Source organism: Cervus elaphus, chromosome 16 (assembly GCF_910594005.1).
Source record: "Cervus elaphus chromosome 16, mCerEla1.1, whole genome shotgun sequence".
In the NCBI taxonomy this organism is placed as follows: domain Eukaryota; kingdom Metazoa; phylum Chordata; class Mammalia; order Artiodactyla; family Cervidae; genus Cervus; species Cervus elaphus.
The window spans coordinates 2201521-2225027 of NC_057830.1; the positions used below are offsets into that span (position 1 = coordinate 2201521).

A 23507-nucleotide genomic window follows, 5' to 3' on the forward strand; every position below is an offset into this window, starting at 1 on the left:
AGTATACCCTTATTTGAAAAGTTGGAAGAAAGATCCAGTGTCTTATTTAACTTATGATGTCCTCTCCCTCAAATAGATGAATATGATGTAGAGCAGGAATGGCTCCTATGGCCCATGGACCAGATCTGGCCGACCACCTGCTTTTGTCAGCCCCACAAGCTGAGAGTAGTTTTTATACTTATACATTTTTTTAGAAAGAGGAAGATCTGAAAATTACATGGAACTCAGATTTCAGTGTTCATAAATTACACTTTCCTGGAACACAGCCGTGTTTCTTCACGTATGTGTAGTTTGTGGCTTCTTTTGCATAGTATTCAGTGGTTGTAACAGATTTTATGGCCAATAAAGCTTTGTGTTTATTCTTTGGCCGTTTACAGGAAAAGTTTGCCACACCTTGACTTTGAATCTCCAATGAAGCCAAAAAAGAACACCTGTATGCTGAATAAATATGCTTTTAAGAAAAACTCGAAAAATGCTAAGACCTTTCATTTTGACCTACTGTTACCCCTTAAAACTTGCTCTTCGAACCAGATAACATGTTTTTGAGACTAAATTAGCCAGGCTATCTTTCATGACCCAAGCGACACTGTTCTTGGCTATTTCTGCTATGGAGTGTTTCACCTGCGTTCTGGGAAGGGGAAGGAAAAAATCGTGCTTTCAGTGTTCTCTCTCTCTCTCGGTCACTAAGTCGTGTCCGACTCTTGTGACCCCATGGACTGTAGCCTGCTAGGCTCCTCTGTCCGTGGGATCCTCCAGGCAAGAATACTGGAGTGGGTTGCCATTTCCTTCTCCAGCTTTCAATGTTGGTATTTCAATAATTCGCTGACACACCTCTTCTTTCTGTGTGTAGTAATGTGTATGACTCAGTCACATTTTCAGATACGCCAGGAGGTATTTGCTTGAAGAGGAAATCCAGTATCTTTTGAACTTTAGAACAGAGTCACAATAGTAAACAGAATTGATCATTTCACATAATTTCTAGTGGTGGCAAATTCAATCAACCTTAAGGAAATTGGCTGATACAGGATCATGATCAACATGCAGTGCTCTGATATTATGCATGTTATGATCTTGAAAAGAATATTTTGCTGCTTGTCTGGAAGCCAGCCCAACAACAATTACTCTACAATTTGGTTTTGTCCTTTTTTTTTTTCATTTGTTTCATGGTTTTGTTTTGTTTTTTTCTTTTGTCTCTTCTCCAAAAGTCTTTTTCTTTAGTACTTTGGTACTCTGAGTGGAATATTTTACACCTACTTTACAGATTTTTATAAATATGAGAAATAATGTATATAAGAAGTTAGCTTGTGGCTGACATGTAATAGGCATTCAACAAATGGTTATTATTAGTATTCATAAAAGATACCTCCAGAATGAGAGAAATTTAAGAATTGTGTAATTTCATCTTTTCAACAAAATTAGTTTATACAATGAAGATGTATAGAAGCTTTACTACAAGTATATTCAAAACAACTGAGTTTCTAATTGAGAAAGCTGGACACAACCTAAATGTTCATCATATGAAACAATGAAATATTATAATAAAGGATATTTAATTGTATCCTTTTAATAATAAAGTATACTTATTTAATAATAAAGAGTATTAATAAAGGATAATAAAGAATAAATAATAATAAAGGATATTTATCTCATAATATCCTTTAATAATAAAGGATAATAAAGGATGTTAATAATATAGGATATTAATAATAATAAAGGATATTTCCTGATATGAAAAGATGTCCACAGTATAGAGGAGGAAAACAGATTTTAAATTATTACATATATCACTATATCATTTTGGGGAAAAGGAAAAGCAAGGCAGAAAATAATCACCACCTAGAGATAATGAAAGTATAGATCACTTTTTCCTTCCTCTATTCTGAACTATAAGTTTAATATAGTGACAATACCTTGCTTTTAAAATAAGAAAAGAAAGTAAGATTTTTTAAAATGTGTACAAGTTTCTTGGAAGAAAGCCCAATTGGAATGCTCAATTAAAAAATGTTAATGTATGGGCTTGTATCCATTTTCAAAACCTTGCTTGGTCAAAAATTTATTCTAACACAGTTTTCAGGAAAGAGTTTGATAGTAAAAGAAAAAAAATACTCTAAACCAGGGCAAAGTAGTGTTTACAACCAGTTATCATGGCGTCCCTGATCTTTCCCACAGTTGTTCCTACCCAGCAATATCAACCAGTATATCAACCAAAATATCTCAAATACCTATTACTCGTTATTTTTCTTTTAACCTCATAAAGGTAGGAGGGAGGATCCAGTCCTCAAGTTAATGAATGGGAATCTTGGAGGAAATGAATTTCCTACAATCTGGGAGGAGTAACTGAGGATTTCTTTTCCCCTTGACTTGTAGTAACTGTAGATGATTAAGGGTTCATTTACAGCCTGGTGGAGTTTAAACCTCACCTTTCCAAGGAATGTGATTTTATACATCTTTTAAAGCTATAACCAGGTGGGGAGGAGTTTCAGGGTGAAACAGTGCTGATTCCCCAGTGTGTATGCTCAGATTATTTCTAGCTGAGCCTTTGAAAAGTGAAAGACCAAGCCCAGAAAATCCACTTAGTTTCTTCTTCCTCTTGATTGGCAGTCAAATCCCCTGTACTCATCTGGTATTAATAATTCATTCATAAATGAGCTTCTTGAGGGTCTTTGACTCTCCAGGCCTAGCCAGTCAGGCACAAAGTGAGGGAAAAATTAAGTAGTTTCAGAGGTTTTTATCAAGAAGGGAAAAGGTGCCTATTTTCCCATTTTTTGTGGTGGAAATTGAACACTTGACTAAAATAGGAGAGTGACAGAAAACTCATCTGTGTTTATTGAGCACTGCCTCAATCCTGGGAGACCAGTCTGATTATTTCAAGACACAAAAGTTCAGGGAGGTAAAGATCACACAAGTAAGAAGTCACAGAGAGTTGAAGCTGGAAATTCATCTTACAAGGGATATAAATGCACAAAGAAATTATACATCCAACAGGTAAGCTAAGAAGTATTTGATATCCTATCTCTGGGAGATAACTGTGCTAGACATCGAAAATATAAACATAAAAAAGAAACAGTCCTGCCTTCAGGGAGTTTATAGTCTAGGATGTTGAGGACATGGAGCTTTGCCTGGAGTAAGGGCGTCTTGGAGCAGTGTTTCAGAAAGTACCAGGCGCGGTCAGGTAAGTTTTTGTGGCCCATCTGTTCCTCGTGTGGAATTCCCTTCACTTTGGACACCTAGGCCTGAGCCTGGCAATGAGCCTTGAGACTGTCTCTTGCTATAAACAGGCACAGCTGGAATTAGGAGGGCTCCCTCTGTTATGAATATCAGAATTCATTCTGAGAACTCCACCAGGCTTTTCCAGTTGGAAGCTGGTCTTGAGGAAGTGCTCCAAACACAACAGCTTCTTCAATAAGGATTTTATTATTATTATTATTATTATTATTATTCAGAGGCAAAGGGTCAAAGAGGAAGTTGATTTATAACATGGGCTTTGGAGTGAGATGACCTATATTTGAAGCCCAAGTCCTCCATTGTGTGTGACCTCGGGAAAAATGTTTTTTCAGTGACTTCATTGGTATGGTAAAGTGGAATTAAAAACACCTGACTTCCCAGGGACTTTGTAAGGAGTAAATGAGACATGTGTCTAAAGTAATTCAGCACAGCGCAGGAAGTGTAAGAAGCCGCCTAAAAAGGCTGCCGTGATACGACGGCACCTGCCAGGCCTTACCCACAAGCTGCGTGGGGCCGTGCCCCTCAAAGAGATACCTGAGAAGCCTCCGGGGTTAACTTAGGTCACTTGTAGGACGTTTACTCACACTGTGACACAGGATCAGGAAACTACAGCGTCACGTGTAACCAAAGGACTCAGGTAGGGACCTGCCTGGCCACTCTTAAGACTCCATGCTTCCACTGCAGGAGGCACGGGTTTGACCCCTGGTTGGGAAGATCCCAGTGGCACGGCCAAAACCAAGCCAAACCAAACCAAGGTACTCATGTATATTTCTCGTCTTTCACCTTAGGTTTTGGAGCACTTGACCTGGGTGCTCACATGTGTCTGTCTTTGCTCTGGGCTCTCAGCCATCGCTGCTGCTTGCTTGGCCTCCTATTTATTCGGAACCTCTTCTCACTGCCGTCTAGATCGCTCCTTCTGATCTAAGGAATCACCCACGCCTGGCCTACCTCTTCCTCTGTGGCCCCTCCTCCCTCCCTCTCATTATTAAAACAACTCCTGGAAAGACCATTCTTCCGTGCTTAAAAAGAACAGGGATCTATCCCTGAGCCTATTCAGGCCCTCTGTCCCCCACAAAAAGGAAACCAGGAACCAGGAAGACATCTGATACAGAGTAGGAAGCAGCTCAGGGAGAGAAGGAGGATTTCCAGGACAGCAGTGAGAGGCCGGCAGAGGAACAAGAGTCGGTCCGGACGCGCCTGCGAGCTGCTTCCTCAGAAGGTGAAGTGGGTAGAATACCTGAGCCTGCGGAAAGGAGGTGTAGACAACTGAAGAAAGTTGCGCCTTAAGTACACTGGAGACGAAGCAAAGGGAGGATGAAAGAGGACAGTGACTCCAGAGAAAAGATGTCAGTAAATTGTCTGAGTGAAAAACAAATTACGCCTCACTGCATGGCTTAGCTCGGAATCATATTTGCATATTTATGAAATATAAAATTTGATATTTTTATGCAACTCCAAGGATAGGTATCTTTATGTGGTTGGGGGAGGGGTAGGAAGTCAATAGATGAAGCTCAAAACTGTAAAAGCAAAAACAAAACTAGTGTGTTATTTAGAAACAGGTTAAGTCAAATACCACAATACACAGCTGAAAGAGCACTTGCCTTAAATAGAAGAAATCAGAAGAGGTGAGCAGAGGACTGCCCTCTTTTTGCACTCATCTTGTGGAACTATTTGACTTTTTAACTTTGTGCAAGTGTAATTGATAAAAACTCCTTGACCCCTTGTAGCTCAGTTGGTGAAAAATCTGCCTGCAGTGCAGGAGACTTGGGTTTGATTCCTGGGTTGGGAAGATCCCCTGGAGAAGTAAATGCAAACCACTCCAGTATTCTTGCCTGGAGAATCCCATGGACAGAGGACCCTGGCAGACTACAGTCCATGGGGTTGCAAGAGTTGGACACGACTCAGCAAATAAACCACCAATTGATAAAAAAATAAAACAGAAAAAGCACAAATGCGTAGCAACAAAGCCTGAAAAGGAACCTGAAAGGACAACACCTAGAAGGGAGGAAAATAGGTTGCAAAGTTTATGTATTTACTTTGAAAAATGTGCATGCACAAAAAGTGTTTGGAAGAATATTTATCATCTTGGAATTGAGTAACGTTTCCTTCCTTTTCTATACTATTCTAAACTATTTGGAGTGGGACATGTATTAATATTATCGTGATCAGACAAAAAGCTATTTCAGGAAATCCCCTTATGGACCAGTGGTTAGGACTCTGCACTTTCACTGCCAAGGGCATAGGTTCAATCCCTGATCGAGGAACTAAGGTCCCACAAGCCACTGCACACCAAGAAAAGAAAACCCAATTTCATGTTACAGAAAAGGTAAACTATTAGGAATGTAAGAGGAAAACCATGTACAAAGATGTTCATTATAGCATTTTCATAATAGTAAGAAATCAGAACCAACATGGATGATAAATTGTGCGTACACCTAGTGAGATGTTTTACAGGTATTTTAGAGGACCTCTGTGAGCTTGTACAGTATATCATATGATTTTCACCTTTAATTATTCTGTACCCTCAGCTTAAATGCCTTTTATCCTCCTTCCGCTTCTTTGTCACTGGTTTTTCCTTAACCATCACGTCCTGCAAGAAGCCCCTCTAACAACTGCCACCATTGCCTACCCACCCCACTCTGCTTTCACCTCCATTCCAACAGTGTGGTATGAATTGCTCCTATTCTTGTGTTTTCAAAATGTTTTGAACAGATACTGTATCTATACTTACTACTTAGTATTATAATGATTTTGCCACTAAACTTAACCTTGGTAGTTGGGTATGGATCTTAAAAGTGTTATCACTTCATCACATAATAAAGGTTAGGGAGAGTAGCACTTGCTCCTCCAAGGTGTTTATGTGGGTTCGATGGGAAAATCCATGTAAACAGTTGATGTTCCGTGAATGGAAAGGATGAGGTTGGGGGGATCATGCTAAGAACAGTGATAAGAACTGTATGTTTTTTTGTTTTCACAGATAGCCCCAGTGCAGGCCTCGGTGTTTGTGGATGGATTTTGGTGGCTATATCATTCTTGTTCACGGTTATAACTTTCCCACTGTCAATATGGATGTGCATAAAGGTAAAAAAGATTTCATTCACATCTGGAAAGGGGTAACTCATAAGTACATAAGCCAATGAAAGGTGTGTGTGTGTGTGTGTGTGTAAGAGAGACCATACTGACCTATAGTTCTTTTCCCTTCATCTCTTGAAAAATTTACTCTAGCCACCTATTACAATGGAATTTTAAGACTGCTTTTCAGGGACTTCCTAGTGGTCCAGTGGTTAAGACTCCACCTTTCAACGCCTGGGAGTGTGGGTTTGATCTCTGGTCAGAGAACTAAGGTCCCTCATGCCGTGGGGTGTGGCCAAAAAATAAATAATTGTCTTTATCCAGTCCTTCCCATGGGTTAAAGTAGGGATCACCATCTAAAGTTTTCTGGAATCAGGGATGCAGAACAATCCTGTGAGAAAAAGTCCTCCAGAGTCAGGACTCTGAGCTGTGATTGCAGGCGCTACTGTTACTGTGTGACCTTTGCCGAATTCCCTCACCTGTCAGGTGGGAGGAGACGGCAACAGCTGTCTTACAGGGCTGTTGTGAGGATTAAATGAATTACCTACTTAACGCAACACCTGGCACGTAGCTATCGTCCTACCTATGCTGGTTATTTCTTCTATAAAGTTATTCAGTTCAGTTCAGTCGCTCAGTCGTGTCTGACTCTTTGCAACCCCATGAACCGCAGCATGCCAGGCCTCCCTGTCCATCACCAACTCCTGTAGTCCACCCAAACGCATGTCCATTGAGGCGGTGATGCCATCCAACCATCTCACCCTCTGTCGTCCCCTTCTCCTCCTGCCCTCAATCCCTCCCAGCATCAGGGTCTTTTCCAGTGAGTCAGCTCTTCGCATCAGGTGGCCAGAGTATTGGAGTTTCAGCTTCAACATCAGTCCTTCCAATGAACACTCAGGACTGATCTCCTTTAGGATGGACTGGGTGGATCTCCTTTGCAGTCCAAGGGACTCTCAAGAGTCTTCTCCAACACCACAGTTCAAAAGCATCAATTCTTTGGCACTCAGCTTTCTTTATAGTCCAACTCTCACATTCATATATGAACACTGGGAAAACCATAGCCTTGACTAGACAGACCTTTGTGGGCGAAGTAATGTCTCTAATTTTTAATATGCTGTTTAGGTCGGTCATACTGTTCCTTCCAAGGAGTAAGCGTCTTTTAATTTCATGGCTGTAATCACCATCTGCAGTGATTTTGGAGCCCAGAAAAATAAAGTTAGCCACTGTTTCCACTGTTTTCCCATCTATTTGCCATGAAATTATTAATACTGTGATAAATGACAGTCACGTATTCCTAAAAAGACAAAATATGCTCTAAGAATTTTCAGGTAAGTTACTATTATAATTTAAGGAACCAGAAGACAGACTATGAGGATGTTAACTTTTTTCCCCTGTGTTGACAATGCATGAGTAATTGAATAATAATGTTAACAGCTGAGGAGTGAAGTTATGAATTTGTTTCTGTATACTCTTTCTATACTATCCGGATTTTATACAATGAGTATCTACTTCTTTTATAATCCACAGAAAAAGTAATTAATTTTTGGTTATTTTGGGAGGGGTCATTAAACATTAACCATGTTGCCTGTAGCTGTTATCTGGTATTATAAACATCTCACCCGTTTAGAGGAGAAATATATATATAGTATTTCTAAAGCTTTGCACGTAATTACTTGCACTCCTCATGTTAAATTATGATCCGTGTTTTTAATCTAGATCATAAAAGAATATGAGAGAGCCATCATCTTTAGACTGGGCCGCATCTTACAAGGGGGAGCCAAAGGACCTGGTGAGTGCTTGCACTGTTTGTCTGGGAAGCAAAAGCCGTCCTTTTACTGATGCGATTTCCTTCATGAAGGTCTCTATTGACTTGGAAGACTTCTCACAGCAGAATTTGCAGCAACAATAGCAGTACAGCTTACCAGAAATTACCCTTTCCTTCCCGCCTCTCCCCTCCCCTTCCTATTTGAGTTGATAAGATTATCTTTACGCCAAGAATAGCTGCAGCTATCGAAATTTGAGCGTGAGAATCCCTACTGAAATAAATGCTTCCAGTCATTATTTTCGGCAAACTTCAGTTAAGCTCCCACTGAGTTCCAGGCTCTGAGAATTCAAGGGACACGAAAGCAGAGTCTCTGCCCTCGAGGATCTTTCTGCCTGGTGGTGGGACACAGTAAGGAAACAGCTGACAGTTAGAATCCCGCTTGGTAAATGTTATGTCAAGAAGTCACAGATGGCTGTGGAAACCAGTGTCGAGCCCAAGTGGTAGGATGCTTTCTGGAGGTGACACCTTGGCAGGACAAGGTGAGCCCGGGAGAGAGGCGTCCCCAGAGTCAGAACAGTGCAGAGCCGTGCAGAGAAGAGCACTGCAGGCTGAGTGAGCTGCAGGCAGCCCCGCGCAGCAGGGTGCAGGGCGGGAGGAGGGGTGGGGAGGCGGTGAGCAGGGGCAGGTTGTGCAGGGCCTGGTACGGCTTGTTTGTAGGAAACAAACTGGAAGCAGCAGCAAGATGACGTCAGAAGCGATTGCATCTTCTAAGTGAAAACAGGGATTTCCCTGGTGGTCCAGTGGTTAAGACTCCACGCTTCCACTGTAGTGGGCATGGGTTCAGTCCCTGCGGGGAACTAAGATCCCACATGCTGTGTGGGACTACCAAAAAAAAAAAATCATAAGTAAAAGCAAATGGGTGACAGTAAAAGCGGAGTAAGGAAACGCAACCCACAGGCCTTGTGGGGACGGCTGGACGTGGGAAGAAAGCAGCGGGAGTCAAGGATGACACTCCTGGCTTCCAGCTCATCCACCGAGAGGCACTGCTTTCTCGCGGTTAATGGGGCCGGTCCTGTTAGAACCGAAGTGAGCTGGTGAGGGGAGATGCCGGTGTGCCTCTGACCTCGGGTGTGTCTGTTGCAGGTTTGTTTTTTATTCTGCCATGCACCGACAGCTTCATCAAAGTGGACATGAGGACCATCTCATTTGACATCCCTCCTCAGGAGGTGAGGCTGTCTTCTGCTGTGGGTGACTGAGCTGTCATGAGCTGGCGTGGAGAGGCAGCAGGGGGCAGTGGTCACAGCACAGCTGGAGAGCCTTGCTGCCCTCCGCGTTTTCTGGCTGTGTGACCTCCAGCAAGTTCTTTAACTTCTCTTTATGCCCCCATTTCCTCATCTATAAAATAGAGGTTATAATAGGAGGACCTACTCTATAGTTCTTGTGAGGACTAAAGGAGACGCTCTATGTCAAGTGCCTAGAGCAGAGGCTGATGAATAGTAAGTGCTGTGAAAGTGCTTGTTATTATTACAAAACACACCATAATGTACAACGTTACCATTACCACTGTCGTCAGCATTCTCCCTTCCACACTTCTCTCTGGGCTTCTGATAGAACATTCTTCTTACAGTTCTTGACAGTATGCTAGATAAACTGGTTAGAAGCCAAAGAATTAGAAACTGCCCATTTGGTATTTTAGATAAGAATAAGATATTTTATATTAGGAATTATTTCAGGCTTTTTCACAGTGCCTCACCGTTGAAGCTCACAGCAGAATCCGAGAAAGTAGATGGTTGCACTGAGACAGGAATTCCTCCTGACTACAGGGGCAGGGCCAGGACTTCGTGCCAGCCCTTCAGAGTCCCTGATGAAGGCTTCCCACACAGCTCCATGCTATCCCAGCCCCTGACACAGCGATGGCCATCCTGGCCCTTGTGTCTAAGGAAGCATCATGACTGTCACAGGTAGAAAGCCTGAAAACATGAAGGGAAGGACCAAAGAAAACTGCTGGTGTTTGCTGGCCAGAGGCCAGGTCCTCAGCAAAGTGCTGGAGCCTGGTCACAAAATCCAGAAAGCAACTCAGAAGCTTCCCTGCTGGCCCTGAGCCAAGTGGTTAGTGAGGTGAGACTTTGTAATCCGCACATACATAGTGACACCAGAAACCATTTTTACCCGTCAAAGGAAGTCTGAGACCATGTCTGTATTCTCTGTGTGGAAGGTTGACTCTCAGAAGGAGCCCTTTCAGGGTAGCGGGGAGTTCTGGCACTTTCCTCCGTAAACATGGCAGGCATCTGGCAGGGTCACGTAAGCTTCTGCCTTCCAGCTGCTCCCTGAACGCAGAGCGGTTTGAAACTTGGCAAGCAGTCCTTTTTCTGATCCCCTGTGAACTTGTTATGAAGGAAGATAAACACTCTGCCTACAACAATCAGTAGATAGAGAGGCTGCAACTTTACAAAGCTCCAGCCATGGCAGTCTCTGTGGCAAAAATTCCTTTAGAAATGACCTACATTTTCCATCACATCATGGGAAAAAATTAACTTTCACACAAGATGGTAATATATTATGTATCTATTTACAAACACCTCACTTCTCCAAATTTGAAGTATTTTTAGGTTACTGAAAAAAAAGAATTAACTCTTTTGATGCCTGACAGAATAGCTTTTTATTGTCATTTTTTACTTTTCCATGTACATAGCTCTTTAACACTCTCAAAATGGCTTCACTTGCAAAAATCTTATTTGACCTTCAAAGAAATTTGTGTACAATTGGGCAGTATTAGTAGCCCCATTTTACAGATGAGGAATCGCTAAGTCAAACAGTCTAAAACCCTTGCTGGAGGTCCCTGAAGGAGGAACCAGCAGAGCTGGAGCTGTAGTTGAGGTCTCCTGACCCTTCCCACACTGTTCCTCCCTCTTTCTGTCCCTGGGACCATGTTTCAGTCTAGTCCATCTCTCGTTTTATTGACTACCTGCTGTGTATCAAGCGCTCTGCCCGTGCTAGAGACAGAAAGACAAACTGCCTTCAGGAAGTTCATGGTTGAACAGGGAGGTAGTGGTGTCAACAGATCACGTCACTGCAGGGAATGGGTGAGGGAATGAGCGTGTAACTCTGCCGGGGGTGGGCAGGCGAGCTTCCTAGAGAAGAGGACACTTGAGCGGTGTCTTCGATGCCATTCCAGTCTGACACTGTGAGGAGGAGAGATGGGGGGACGTCCTCGCAGAGGAACGCCTGCAGGAGGCCTGGGACACGGAGCGTGGTGTGTGTGGGATCCTCACGTCTAGTGGAGGACGTGTGCAGGGGTGGGGGGGAAGGAGGCTGGAGGGCCGGTGTCAAAGGGCTTTGCACCAGACCGAGGACTCTGCTGCTGAACGTGACAGGAAGCAGTGACAGCCTGGGTCTGTGTCCTGTAACCATTTTATGAAGCACATTGTAAATACACTTTCACCCTGACATCGCCCTGTGGAGAGAGTTCAGTTCTTCTTTTGTCCCAGTGACACTGTGCTACTTAAAGTTCATCAAACAGGGCCTCCCTGGTACCTCTGCTCCTTTTCACACATTATTATCTGCCTTGAATACTCTTATTCCATCCTCAGAAAATTTTTATTTCCTTTTTCAAGACTTAGTTTGTGTCTCACCCCTGCTACCTACAACTGTCCCATCTTTGTCCCTTAAAGTGTCCCTTGATTCCCTGACCTCCTTGAAAGTAGGAACTGTTTTTCATACCTTTATCCCCAAAACCTAGCACAGTGCCTGCTAGTGACTGTGACTAAGTCTCAGTATTTGTTGAATGATCAAATGAATGAATGGAATTAATAGTAAATGAATGTACTTTATTAAAATTTTTAAGACACAGTGAACATTCTGATACTTCGCAGTCTTAGTCCCTTGGGGCCGCTGAAATAAATTAGGTGGCTTATAAACCAGATATGTATTGTTCACAGTTCTGAAGTAGTGCTGGTGAAGACACCAGCAAATTTGGTGTCTGATGAGGGCCTACCTTCTCATTCGTAGATCACTGTTTGCTCATTATATCCTCACGTAGTAGAAGGGGAAGGGGTCTCTCTGGGGTCTCTTCTGTAAGGGTGCCAATCCCATCCACCCTCATGGCCTCCCAAAGGGCCTACCTCCAAACACCAACACGTTGGGGATGGAGATTCAGCATGAGTTTTAGGGGGATGCAAACATTCAGTCAATAGCACTTACTAAAAAAAAATCAGCTCTTGTTTTAAGACATTCAGTGGAATAACAGTCCTTACGGTTTTGTTAAAGAAGAGACTGACAAGTCTCCCGTTGCTTCCCCGTGTCGTAGATCCTCACTAAGGACTCAGTTACCATCAGTGTGGACGGCGTGGTCTATTACCGTGTGCAGAACGCCACCCTGGCTGTGGCAAACATCACCAACGCTGACTCGGCAACCCGTCTTTTGGCACAAACGACCCTGAGGAACGTCCTGGGCACCAAGAACCTTTCCCAGATCCTCTCTGACAGGGAAGAAATTGCGCACAACATGCAGGTGAGGACCGCTGATGGGATTCAGCTGCAGGTTTGGGAAGTGAAGTATCGGGTCCATGGGCATTTGAGAACTTTTCATTAAGTCAACTTGGAGAATCACTGGCCATTTTTTCTTTGTAGAAAACTCTCACCAAACTTGATGGAAGGGGATTTTTTTCACATAAGTAGGTTGTAAGTTAATAACACTCCAATGCATGGATTGGTTTTTAATTCCCTCCAGTGTATATTTTTTTCCCCCAAAATTAGTGTTAGCCTTTTTCTTTTAGCATAATAGTTCAGAGGCTATTCTGCAAGATAGGGCAGGTGTAGTTAGAGCCTATTCTGTGCGAGTCCTGTGACTTCGTTTGTAACTCTTACCCTTTCCAATCTTGCCTTCGTAACAGATGATGAATCAAATCTGACTTGGTCAAAAAAGATAAAGAACTATACATCTGAGCTGTTAATATTTGTGTAGATTTCTTTGGTCTTACATGATACCCGCAGCAATCATATGAAATAGAGTAGTGTGATTTCACTCCTACCGTTGTGAAGGGAGGAGGCTGAAGCACAAAGAAGTACCACGGCTCACACAGATGCACATTAGCTCAGGAGCTCTCTGGCCACCTGTTTTAATAACTGAAGTTTTATTAGAATGCAGCCACACCCATTGATTGGTATATTATTTTCCATGGCCACTTTTAATCTGCAAGGGAGAGTTAGTTGCAACAGAGACTGAAAATCAATAATCACTGTCTCACCCTTTTAGGGCTTCCCAGGTGGCACCAGTGGTAAGGAACCCGCCTGCCAATGCGGGAGACATAAGAATGCAGGTTCAATTCTTGGGTCAGGAAGATTCCCTGGAGGAGGGCATGACAACCCACTCCAGTATTCTTGCTTGGAGAACTCTATGGACAGAGGAGCCTAGTGGACTACAGTCCATTGGGTCGCAAAGATTTGGACACGGCTGAAGGAATTTAGCTCTTTTAGAAAACGTTTGCCAACCCACATTAGCTTATTAGTAGCAGAATCAAGAACAACTTCCCAGTAATCCTGCCTCCCGCTTCAGCCTGCATGCCTCCATGGGTAACTCTCTGCAGCCCTCCACCAGCACCTCACCCACTCCAGATCCCAATGAACACAGCTGCCTTAGGCTCCTGTGCGAGGGCTGAACGTTTTCAGCCAGCCTTCTCTCTTCCTAACAGAGCACCCTGGATGATGCCACTGATGACTGGGGAATAAAAGTGGAGCGTGTGGAGATCAAGGACGTGAAGCTCCCCGTGCAGCTGCAGAGGGCCATGGCTGCGGAGGCGGAGGCGTCCCGGGAGGCCCGAGCCAAGGTAGCTTTGCTGTTTTTTTGTGGTTTGTTTTTCCTGTTGAGTCTTCTTTTTAAATATACAATGTAAAACATGCTGGTTATAAAAAATCAAAATAGTCCCAAAGTAGTAAAGATGAAAGCTCCCCTCATCACTTTACATCATATCCCCCTCCCACCAGAGGCCACCACTCTTAACAGCTTAGTGTATATGTTAATACCTCCAGATTTTCATTTGGGGTTTAGTTGACTAGGCTGTTAGTCTACTGGCTTGTTTATTTTACAGAAGTAGAGTTACAATACAAACTGCTCCTCACCTCGCTTTTGTACAAACCACATCTCCTGGGAATACCAGTACATAGATAGCTGCCTCCTTCTGTTAGAACTGCTTATGCCCTGCGTTATTCTCCCAGTCCTCTGTTCAGGACACACTAACAGTCTGACTTCAGAGTGAACAGGCTGTCTGATCAGTTTGCGTACATTCATTCATTCCTTATTTTTGTTTTCTCTTTCATTCTTTTCCCAAGTTCTTCCTCATTCTTGCAGTTTCCATCTTCCTTTCCCTGCCCTTTTTTTTCCCACTTCTTTTTCCTTGATTTCTGCTCCCCCCCGCCTTTTTTTATCATCATCCCTGACTGTGTCTTAACCCTGCATGGGTGTGTGACATCCATGGGCGGTGCTGAGGGAATGTTTGTGAATCTGGAAAAGAAGATATGTTCAAATGAGTTCATAGGGATGTCTTACCAAACCCAAGGGTAGGAAGTAGAGTCAAGCCTCACCAGAATCAAAGCCGGAGACCAGAAGGCAGCCTCAGGGGAGGCAGGCATTCCACATCCTGGGCCACGTCTCACTGCAGACAGCTGGAGGGGGAGAAGGTCTGATTCTCAAGTGCACGTGTCTCCCAGCTGAATGCTGTGGGAAACAGACCAGCCCCCATCCCAAATTCACACCAGAGTGATTCTCTCTGATCCAGCTTCGATCAAAGATCCTAAAAAGGTCCCACAACCCCTCACCTGTGAATGGATGGAGAAAGGAGGATAGCCTTCATGGGAGCAGTTGCCATGGGCGTGACAGATCTCCCAAGATACCAGCAGTGAGCCAATTTGTTGTTTTTAGAAAACAGTAGCAGCTGGTGATAATTGACTCACCAACAGAACCCTGCCCTTCTGCTAGGATGCCCTGTAAGCCACAGATGCTGCTGCCGCTGCTGCTGCTAAGTCGCTCCAGTCGTGTCTGACTCTGTGCGACCCCATAGACGGCAGCCCACCAGGCTCCCCCATCCCTGGGATTCTCCAGGCAAGAACACTGGAGTGGGTTGCCATTTCCTTCTCCAATGCGTGAAAGTGAAGTTGCTCAGTTGTGTCCGACTCTTAGCGACCCCATGGACTGCAGCCCACCAGGCTCCTCTGTCCGTGGGATTTTCCAGGCAAGAGCACTGGAGTGGGGTGCCATTGCTTTCTCCGAAGCCACAGGTGGATCACTCTAATTTTTTAGCCAGCACCAAATAGATTCATTTGACACATCGCCTCCAGAATGTTTTACTAACCAGAACTTGTAGATTTTCCTAATGTGTTAATTGGGCTTCTCAGGTGGCTCAGTGCTAAAGAATCCACCTGACAAACAGGAGAGTCATGTTCAATCCCTGGGTCAGGAAGATCTTCTAGAGAAGGAAATATCAACCCACTCCAGTATTCTTGCCTGGAAAAGCCCATGGACAGAGGAGCCTGGTGGGCTGCAGCCCGTGGGGTCACAGGGTTGGATGTGACTGAGCAACTAAACAACAACGTGTTAATTGATGCTTCTGATACTGCAGAACCCTGAAGTATTTTCTCTCCAAACCATGATATTTTATTTAGAAGATTAAATTGTATCGATGAGAATGATATTAAATATGCCTCACTATAATCTAGTTAATTTTGAAAATTAGGGATCCCTTTTACATAGAATCTGTCATTAACCAAAAGCCCCATTTCCAAACCATGTTGAATAATAGAATTTATCATGCATAGACTACACAGAACATTGGCGCCCCAAGGGTCCTCAGGGGTTTCTTCTGAAGGTGACAAATCCCTGCCCAGGTGCTGCCTGTCCCACTCCGGCTCCCATGCCGTCACTGACCACAGCGCGGCTTCGCTCTGAGCTCCGACCTCAGAATGCTGCTGAAGCGCTCCAGGTGTGCGTGTAGGCGTTCTCTTGCTTCGGTCATGTCTGGCTGTTTGCCACCCTGTGGGCTGTGGCCTGCCAGGCTCCACTCTCTGCCCCTCTGTGGGCTGTGGCCTGCCAGGCTCCTCTCCTCTGTCCATGGGAGTTTTCAGGCAAGAACACTAGAGTGGGCTGCCATCTCCTCCTGCAGGGGATTTTCCCAACCCAGGGATCGAACCCACGTCTCTTGTGTCTCCTGCATTGGCAGGCAGGTTCTTTACCACTAGTGCCACCTGGGAAGCCCTGATGTGCTCTAGGTAACAGCCTGCAGCTGCTTGAAATCGGCCCTAAAAATGAAACTTATTTGCCATCCCACTATTCAGATGAAAATATCAAATCCCAAAAAAGTGATGTGATCGCCTCAGAATCACACAATTGATTAGTGACCGTGGAAATCTGAATTGCTTGTGCTCCTCACTGCCTTCTTTCCAGGAAGGACTGAGCCTCCTCTGCAAACATTCTCAGCAGTTACGAAAGATAGCACGTGACTTCCCTTTACAAGGAAAAATAAAGGAAGTCAAATAGAATTGTGCATTACTGGGCTCTCACTGGATCTGGCTGTCTTTAAGGGGGTGGGGTTAACATGCAGAATCTCAAGGAGTCTAATTCTTCCATAGAGTCCAGTTACCGTGCAACAACCACAAGGCCCAGTATTCAAGTTCTCAGGGAAATGGGGGTCACTGTTTCTTAAATAAATTGCAAAGGAAAAGATGGTGAGAGTCTATAGACTTCAGAGAAAAATTCCTCAAGTTAATTAGCCGGAAATGCAAACTCATGTCACAAGCAGATGCCACACTAAACATTCACTGTAACGGCTTTAAACAAGAAAGAAAAAGATCCAAATGTGGGTGAGGGGTAGGTCTCGGTGGTGAGAACGTATGTTGGTACGACAGCTCTGGACTGTCTGGCCGCATGGATCTGAGCGGAATGCACTTGCCTGTTTACCAGAAGACGTGTACTGGAGTGTTCCCAGCAGCGCTTTGTAGTTACCGCTGACGAGAAATTATCCACACATCTGCTGCTAGCTGGGTGGATAATGGTTGGTTGAGATGAAGGCATCCTACACAGCAGAGAGAATGAGCACATTAAGTGCTCACAAGCGTCATTTGAGAGAAAAGTTACAAAAGAGGACAGATTCTCCTGAACATGTTCTGTTAGCGGGACCTCTTTTTAAGGTTTTCAGACCATGACTGGAAATGTACTATCTTCTGTGCCTGCAGAGTCTCCCTGTTCTCCTTTGTCAGGGTTCTCAGAAAAGTGCCTGGCATGGGCTCTCCGGCTCTTATCTCTGGGCCTAGTTGTGTGATCACTGAGCGGGTGGAGTACAGGATACAGGCCACCTTTCTCGGCCCTTCCCTCAGAGCAGCCCCCTGGGCCATAGGAGGAGACAGCAGGACCCTTCCCACAGGCCTGACGACGCCAGCTTTTGACACGACACTCCGTAAATAGGAAGTGTTGATTGACCAGGACTCCGGCGCTTCCGGCAGAAACTGCGCATGCCTACGGGTTGCCTTTGCTGCTTTCTGAGACCCTGCCCACAGCGCCCACTCGGCTTCTATTAGACACATTTAGGGTATTGTGTTCACATCTTTGGCAGCTCGCTCAGACCAGCTTTTCTAGTAACAAAATGTGTGCCCAGCCGGGTGGGTCTGGCTTCCCAGCCAAGAGATGGTGTGTTGATTGGTAGTGGGAGCTGAGCTATCTTTGCAGTTGATCTGTGTCCAGACAGAAAAAAAAAAAAGCGCGTCATTGGACATCTGAGATGACAGGGGAAGAGTCAGAGCCTGCTGTGCCCGCTGCAGGGTCAGCTTGTGTGTTCTGTCCAGGGCTTGCCTGGGAGACAGTTCCCAGAGCCCCTCTCAGTGTGGCTGGCACTGGTCCCTTCTCACACACCTAGTGGGACATAATGCTTTCCCTGGATAAATTCAGGCTTTTGTCCTCTAACCTGGTCCCTTCTTCCAGTAAGGCCCCTCTGTCTCACCTAACACACAGCCCAGAACCTGGACACAGCCTGTCCCCCTCACAGCCCGCCCAGTCCACCCCACACTGTTGAGTCTCTCTCGACAGCCCATTTCCTCCTCCATCCCCACCGCTGGTGACTGACACCAGGCCTCTCTGAAAGCTGCCCTTCTCTTCTCTTCTCTTATTGATGCTCTAACATCTGTTGGAGTGTGTTCTCAAACTCGCTCTCAGGCTCCCCATCACCGTCAGGATAAAGACAAACACCTGGGTCCCTGCTGCCCTTCCCGCCCTCCCCCTTCACCCCCACCTCCCCCTCCCCCAGTCACTCTTCACTTCCCCTCTGCCCTGTTCACCCCCCATCTTCCCCTCTTCCTCACAGTGCTCACCCACTTGCAGGTTCCTGGAACATGCCAGCTTTTTATACCGCACTACCTTTTCATGTGTTCTGCCCAAAATATTCTTTCTCACCTTAGTCCAAACAGCAAGGCCTCCATCCTCTGTTGTTCTGCTTCACAGAGGGCATGACCCCACCACTTCACCTTTGGCAGAAACTGCTTTCCTCTTCCTGCCACCCTGGGCCTTGGACCTGCCGCAGTTAGCATTTGTCACATTGGAATGAAATGATCTGCTTCCAAGTCTGTCTCCCCTGCTTGGCCAGGAGCTGAAGGAGGTCAGGGAGTCCCTCCTCTATCCCTAGGCCCTTCACAGGTCTTGACACCCGGGAGACCCCAGAGTTTGCTGTATGACTGAATGAAATTATACTGGTCATAAGGCCATTGCTTTCAGTTCTCACATTCACAGAAGTGTTAAAACCTTCGTACTGCTCCCAGCTGTAGATTTACCGGCTTAGTGGTTTGTTAGGATCTGTGCAGTCCTGTCTGCAGTCTTATTTTCTCTAAGAAATCCCCTGTGGGTGTCATAATTGTTATATACTGAGTAAATTGCATAACATTGAAATAAAAATGTAGCATGAGAAGAAGAAAAAGAACCATTAATATTTTGAGATTCCTGTGAGAACAACCTAACTACACTTTTAAGAGGGTTATGGTATCTTTACACCTCTCCTCCTAGGATTAGGACTTAGGAATAGCTGCCTTGATTTGGCTTCTGAATCTTTTAAGAATTAGGGCATAGGTGGATCCAAAAATTAGGTCTTGTCACTTGCCCTTGCTATATAATTAGCCTCTGTTTATACACTTCAACACATAATAGACCTCTGTCTTCTTCACAATGGTCCCGTGAGGTCGGTGCTGTCCCATTTTAAGAATAAGAAACTGAGGCTCAGAATGTTAAATAACCTTTCTGAGGACATTCAGCTAGGAAGTGTTCGGTTTGCAATTTGAGCTCAAGACCACCTAAACTCTAAACCCCTGCCCTCCCCACCTCTCCAGAAGCCTTCAAACTTTGCTCACATAACCCCTCAAGGAATTCAGGAAATCTGTGTGTCCCATTTCACATTTTGAATAGACATGTACATTTTTTCATTTTGAATGTGGATACTTGCCAAACATATAAGTCCTGGCATGTTTTAAATATTGACATTTTAAGGTAAAACTGTTAACATCATTCTTTTAAATGCTTTCTGTGAAATTTAGGTAACATAATGATTCCATTCTCTATTTTATAGAATGATGAGAAAATAAGCTCTTAATAGTTAGGAATTTTCATTTTTCCTTTTTCTCCTTGAATTTATATTTTCGTTTCCCATCCCCTACAGAGTCTTTTCCTAATAGATTTTGTTATGAATTATTTTATCACCCTTCTGAAACACATCTACTATATAAGTTAAAATACTTCTCAGGTTTCTCTAACTACAACCAAGGGTCTCAATGAGATGAATGAGGAATGAATTCATGTCTTGTTGATGGCTGTTACTTATTGCTAGAATAAGGCAAGATTCAGCATCAGTTCTCTTATTTTTCATTTTTACAGGTATGAGGAATTAGAAACCTTATTTATATAAATAAGTACATGGAAATGGAAGGGTTTTTGTTTTTTTTAAGTACCTTTATACAATTCTTAGCACTCTCTCTGAATTTATGTGCTGAAAAATCCTATGACTTTTTTGATCTTTCGTCAAAAAACATTTTTAATTCTCTATCAGCTTGCAGTACAATAAGGTCCTCTTCCCTTTCTTTGAAATCAAAGAATTGGAAATCCATCTGACTTGCAGAAGGCTTTGTGCCCAGTCACTGGGTCATTCTCTCTCTCAACTCCTACACGGCGTTCTGAATTTTCCCTCTGTTTGATGCCCTAGAAATGAGAGAAAGACAATCAATAGTAAAAGAGGACGTCTTCTTTTCTTAAATTCTTATTGGAGTGTAGTTGCTTTATGATGTTGGTTTCTGCTGTACAGCACAGTGAACCCGTGATATGTGTGTACACATTCCTGCTGTTTTTTTGGATTTTCTTCGCATACAGGTCACCACAGAGCCTTAAGTACAGTCCCCTGTGCTATACTCAGTTCCCTTTAGTTATCCATTATGTCCCTAGCACTGTGTACACATCAGTCCACATCTCCCAGCCCCCAGTCCATCCCCCTCCTCTAAAGAGGACGTCTTGACCTCCGGCACACACTCGGGCAAATCAGTTACAGGGGAAAGACCACATAGAAACTGAGTGTCTGGAAACTGTTCTCCTTGGAACAGTTGTGGCCAACTCCCTGGGAAACTTCGTGTGCTGCCTGAGCTAGCTGGGCCCGAGTTTGAAGGCTGCAGCTTGACACCCAGCGTTTCCTCTGGTTTAATCTGTCCTTGCCACTGCTCCGTAGGTCATTGCGGCTGAGGGAGAAATGAACGCGTCCAGGGCTCTGAAAGAGGCCTCCATGGTCATCACCGAGTCCCCTGCTGCCCTCCAGCTGCGGTACCTTCAGACGCTGACCACCATCGCTGCCGAGAAAAACTCGACCATCATCTTCCCTCTGCCCATAGATATGTTGCAGGCTGTCATGGGGACAAAACAGTGAGCCACGGGAGCCGATCAGAGATGAGATGGGGACCAAACCAGCCTCTCACCCAGGAGGTAGTAGGGAGGGAACCTTGACATTCCCCCTCCCTTCCTTTTTCCATAGGTTGAGTGCGATATTCTTACAATATGTAGTGATCCTAGCAACAGATGAAGGTTCTTGTAAATACGACATGAGAGAGAGAGTGGTGATTAATGTAAGATAACCTTGCCCTAAAACATTTAAAAGTTCATATGTTTAGATTGTTCCATGATAGGTGAAGTCCATCTTCTTTCAAACTTCATTGAGTCATTCTGCACCCTCTATCAGCAGCCAGGCCAGAAGCAAGAAGATAGAGTGTCTTCCCAACCTGACACTCTGGCTAGACAAATGTTTGCAGAGAATAGTGACCTTGGGCTACACCCAGCTTCTCTGGGCCACGTGTGCCTTATTTCCGGGGAATCTTAATTAAGGAAATTTTCCTAACATCCGTCTGCTTTCTAAAATCAAAGCAGGTTGCAGAATAATCCTTCCTTGAGAGGAGACATTTTCTTGCCAGTGCCTGTCAGCACTGGAGATAAAGGTCAAGGTCAAGGGAGATGATCACCCTGATTCTTGAGAGACTTAACCCACTGCTTTAGAGGTCCTTTTAAAATAATGCGGGCTTTTTTTTTTAAACTTTGTTGAGCCCCTTTATGAGTAAATGATTCCTCTGTCTTTCAAACCAGCTAAATACTTGTCACAGAAGTGCTTTTTTTCTCACTTTTGCCTATTCTCATATATCAGATTCTAAATATTTGAATTTTTAAAATAAGATTTTCTCTAAGTCCTATAAATAGTTGTTTATATACCAATTTAAATAGCTTAAGGACTAATACTTGATAAAACATATCTTTAGAAAACTTATATTTTACTGTCTGCATGTTATCAACTCTTGGACGCTGTGAGCTATCTTGGTTGCCATTCATTACGTAACAAGGAATTCATAGTCTGTCAGGCACACTGTATCCAAGGAGCTTCGGAAAAACACTGTCAAACTGGGCATATCTGTACAGATATGGGTCTTTTTTATGTGCCTGGTCGTTTTTCTGTCTTATATGTTGATGCTGAAGGAGGAACTGGTCAGCCCTCCTGAACTGCTATAATTTTAGGAAGCATCTTCCATTTCACAAATGCCTGTGAAGCCAAGCACCCTGGTACTCTTCCTATTGGTCTGGAAATCCGGCTGGTGACATTTGTACCACTTCCGCTCGGGAGCTGTGAGATCACCTTTAAAAATCTAAGAATAGCAGTTTTCCGTACCCAGAGCCACCCTGTGTATCTGTCCTTAGCTGGGTCACTCCGTCAGTCTTCATGAGTCCCCTCCCCAACAGCCCATTTCCAAATTCATTTTACGAAGCCTTGAACCACCGTGGATCCAGGTCCTGGCTGAGTTCATTAGATGTATATGGAGCATTTTGACTTGGAACTCAAGCTGCATTTCTATTTTCAATTTTAAAATAATGATTTTCTCTCTTTTGTGAGGTGGCTCACCCTTGACTACTAAGGACCAGGATACAACCACATATCCTGGCTAAAAGTCTCTTCTCAGACTTAGAGGTTCAGTGCTTTCTGTTCTTTGAGTCTGTTTCCAGACACCAAACAGTCCTCGCTCTTCTGCCTTGTGGGTTGTGGGTTGAAATTAAATCACCTGGGCGGGAGGACACGTAGAAGGAGCTGTAGGATGACAGCGGACAGTGTTAGTGTGAGAGTTTTTTCCAGGTGGCCTCCCTCTGTGACGCTGTATGTAATAAAGTGTGCGCTTTTACTGGTTCTCTTGGGATGAGAAGCTGTTTCTTTCTGCATGTGGTGTGTGTGGATTTCGTTCTTCAGAAGTGGCACATGTGTTTCTCCAGGCCTGGACTGGCTGCTTTGGCTGCTGTGTGCTCTTCCTGGGCCAGAGGAAGAGGGGAGGCCGTGGCCCATCTGCCGTCTGTCACGTCTTACTCCCTCTGGTGCCCACACAGCTTCCCTGAGGAGTTTGAAATCCGCAAATCCTTGGCTGGTCTGATTTCCCAAACAGGACAGGACCTCACTTCTTCCTGTCACCCAGCTAACCCACTGGCATAAACCCTGCTTAAAAAGAGGAATAAATGATATATAAAACCAATGGGGGGTGTTGTAAAAATCTATACCAAAGAGTTAAGGATGGATGTTTTTGGAAGACACCACATAGAAGCTTTCACTCTTTCTATATTTTAATTTTTTACGATAATCACAAACCTATCAGGAAAAGCAAATAGGATATTTCCGTCCAGAAAACTTTAAAGAGAAAAAACAACCCCTACCCCCAAAAAAGCCATGGGTGTTACCTGTGACCTTCAACCTTTAAAGAACTGTCCTGAGGGACTTCCCTGGTGGTCCAGTGGTTAAGAATCTGCCTTCCAACGCAGGGGACGAGAGTTTAGTCCCTAGTCAGGGAGCCAAGATCCCACGTGCCGAAGGGCCCCTAAGCCCGCGGGCCACCACCACAGAGCAGCACCGCCACCCCGGCCACAGCT

At 44.4% G+C, this 23507-nt stretch overlaps 1 protein-coding gene across 1 annotated transcript in view; it reads left to right on the forward strand.

Moving 5' to 3' along the window:
* The window catches only part of STOM (stomatin), a 30866-nt gene extending 8087 nt beyond the window's left edge, over positions 1-22779 (forward strand). The window contains exons 2-7 of the mRNA XM_043927615.1: positions 6203-6306; positions 8011-8083; positions 9203-9285; positions 12366-12569; positions 13750-13884; positions 20794-22779. Of these exons, the coding sequence (XP_043783550.1) occupies positions 6203-6306; positions 8011-8083; positions 9203-9285; positions 12366-12569; positions 13750-13884; positions 20794-20988 (794 nt within the window). The 3' untranslated portion in view covers positions 20989-22779. The remainder of the gene's footprint in view (positions 1-6202; positions 6307-8010; positions 8084-9202; positions 9286-12365; positions 12570-13749; positions 13885-20793) is intronic.
* Positions 22780-23507: the final 728 nt, after the last annotated feature.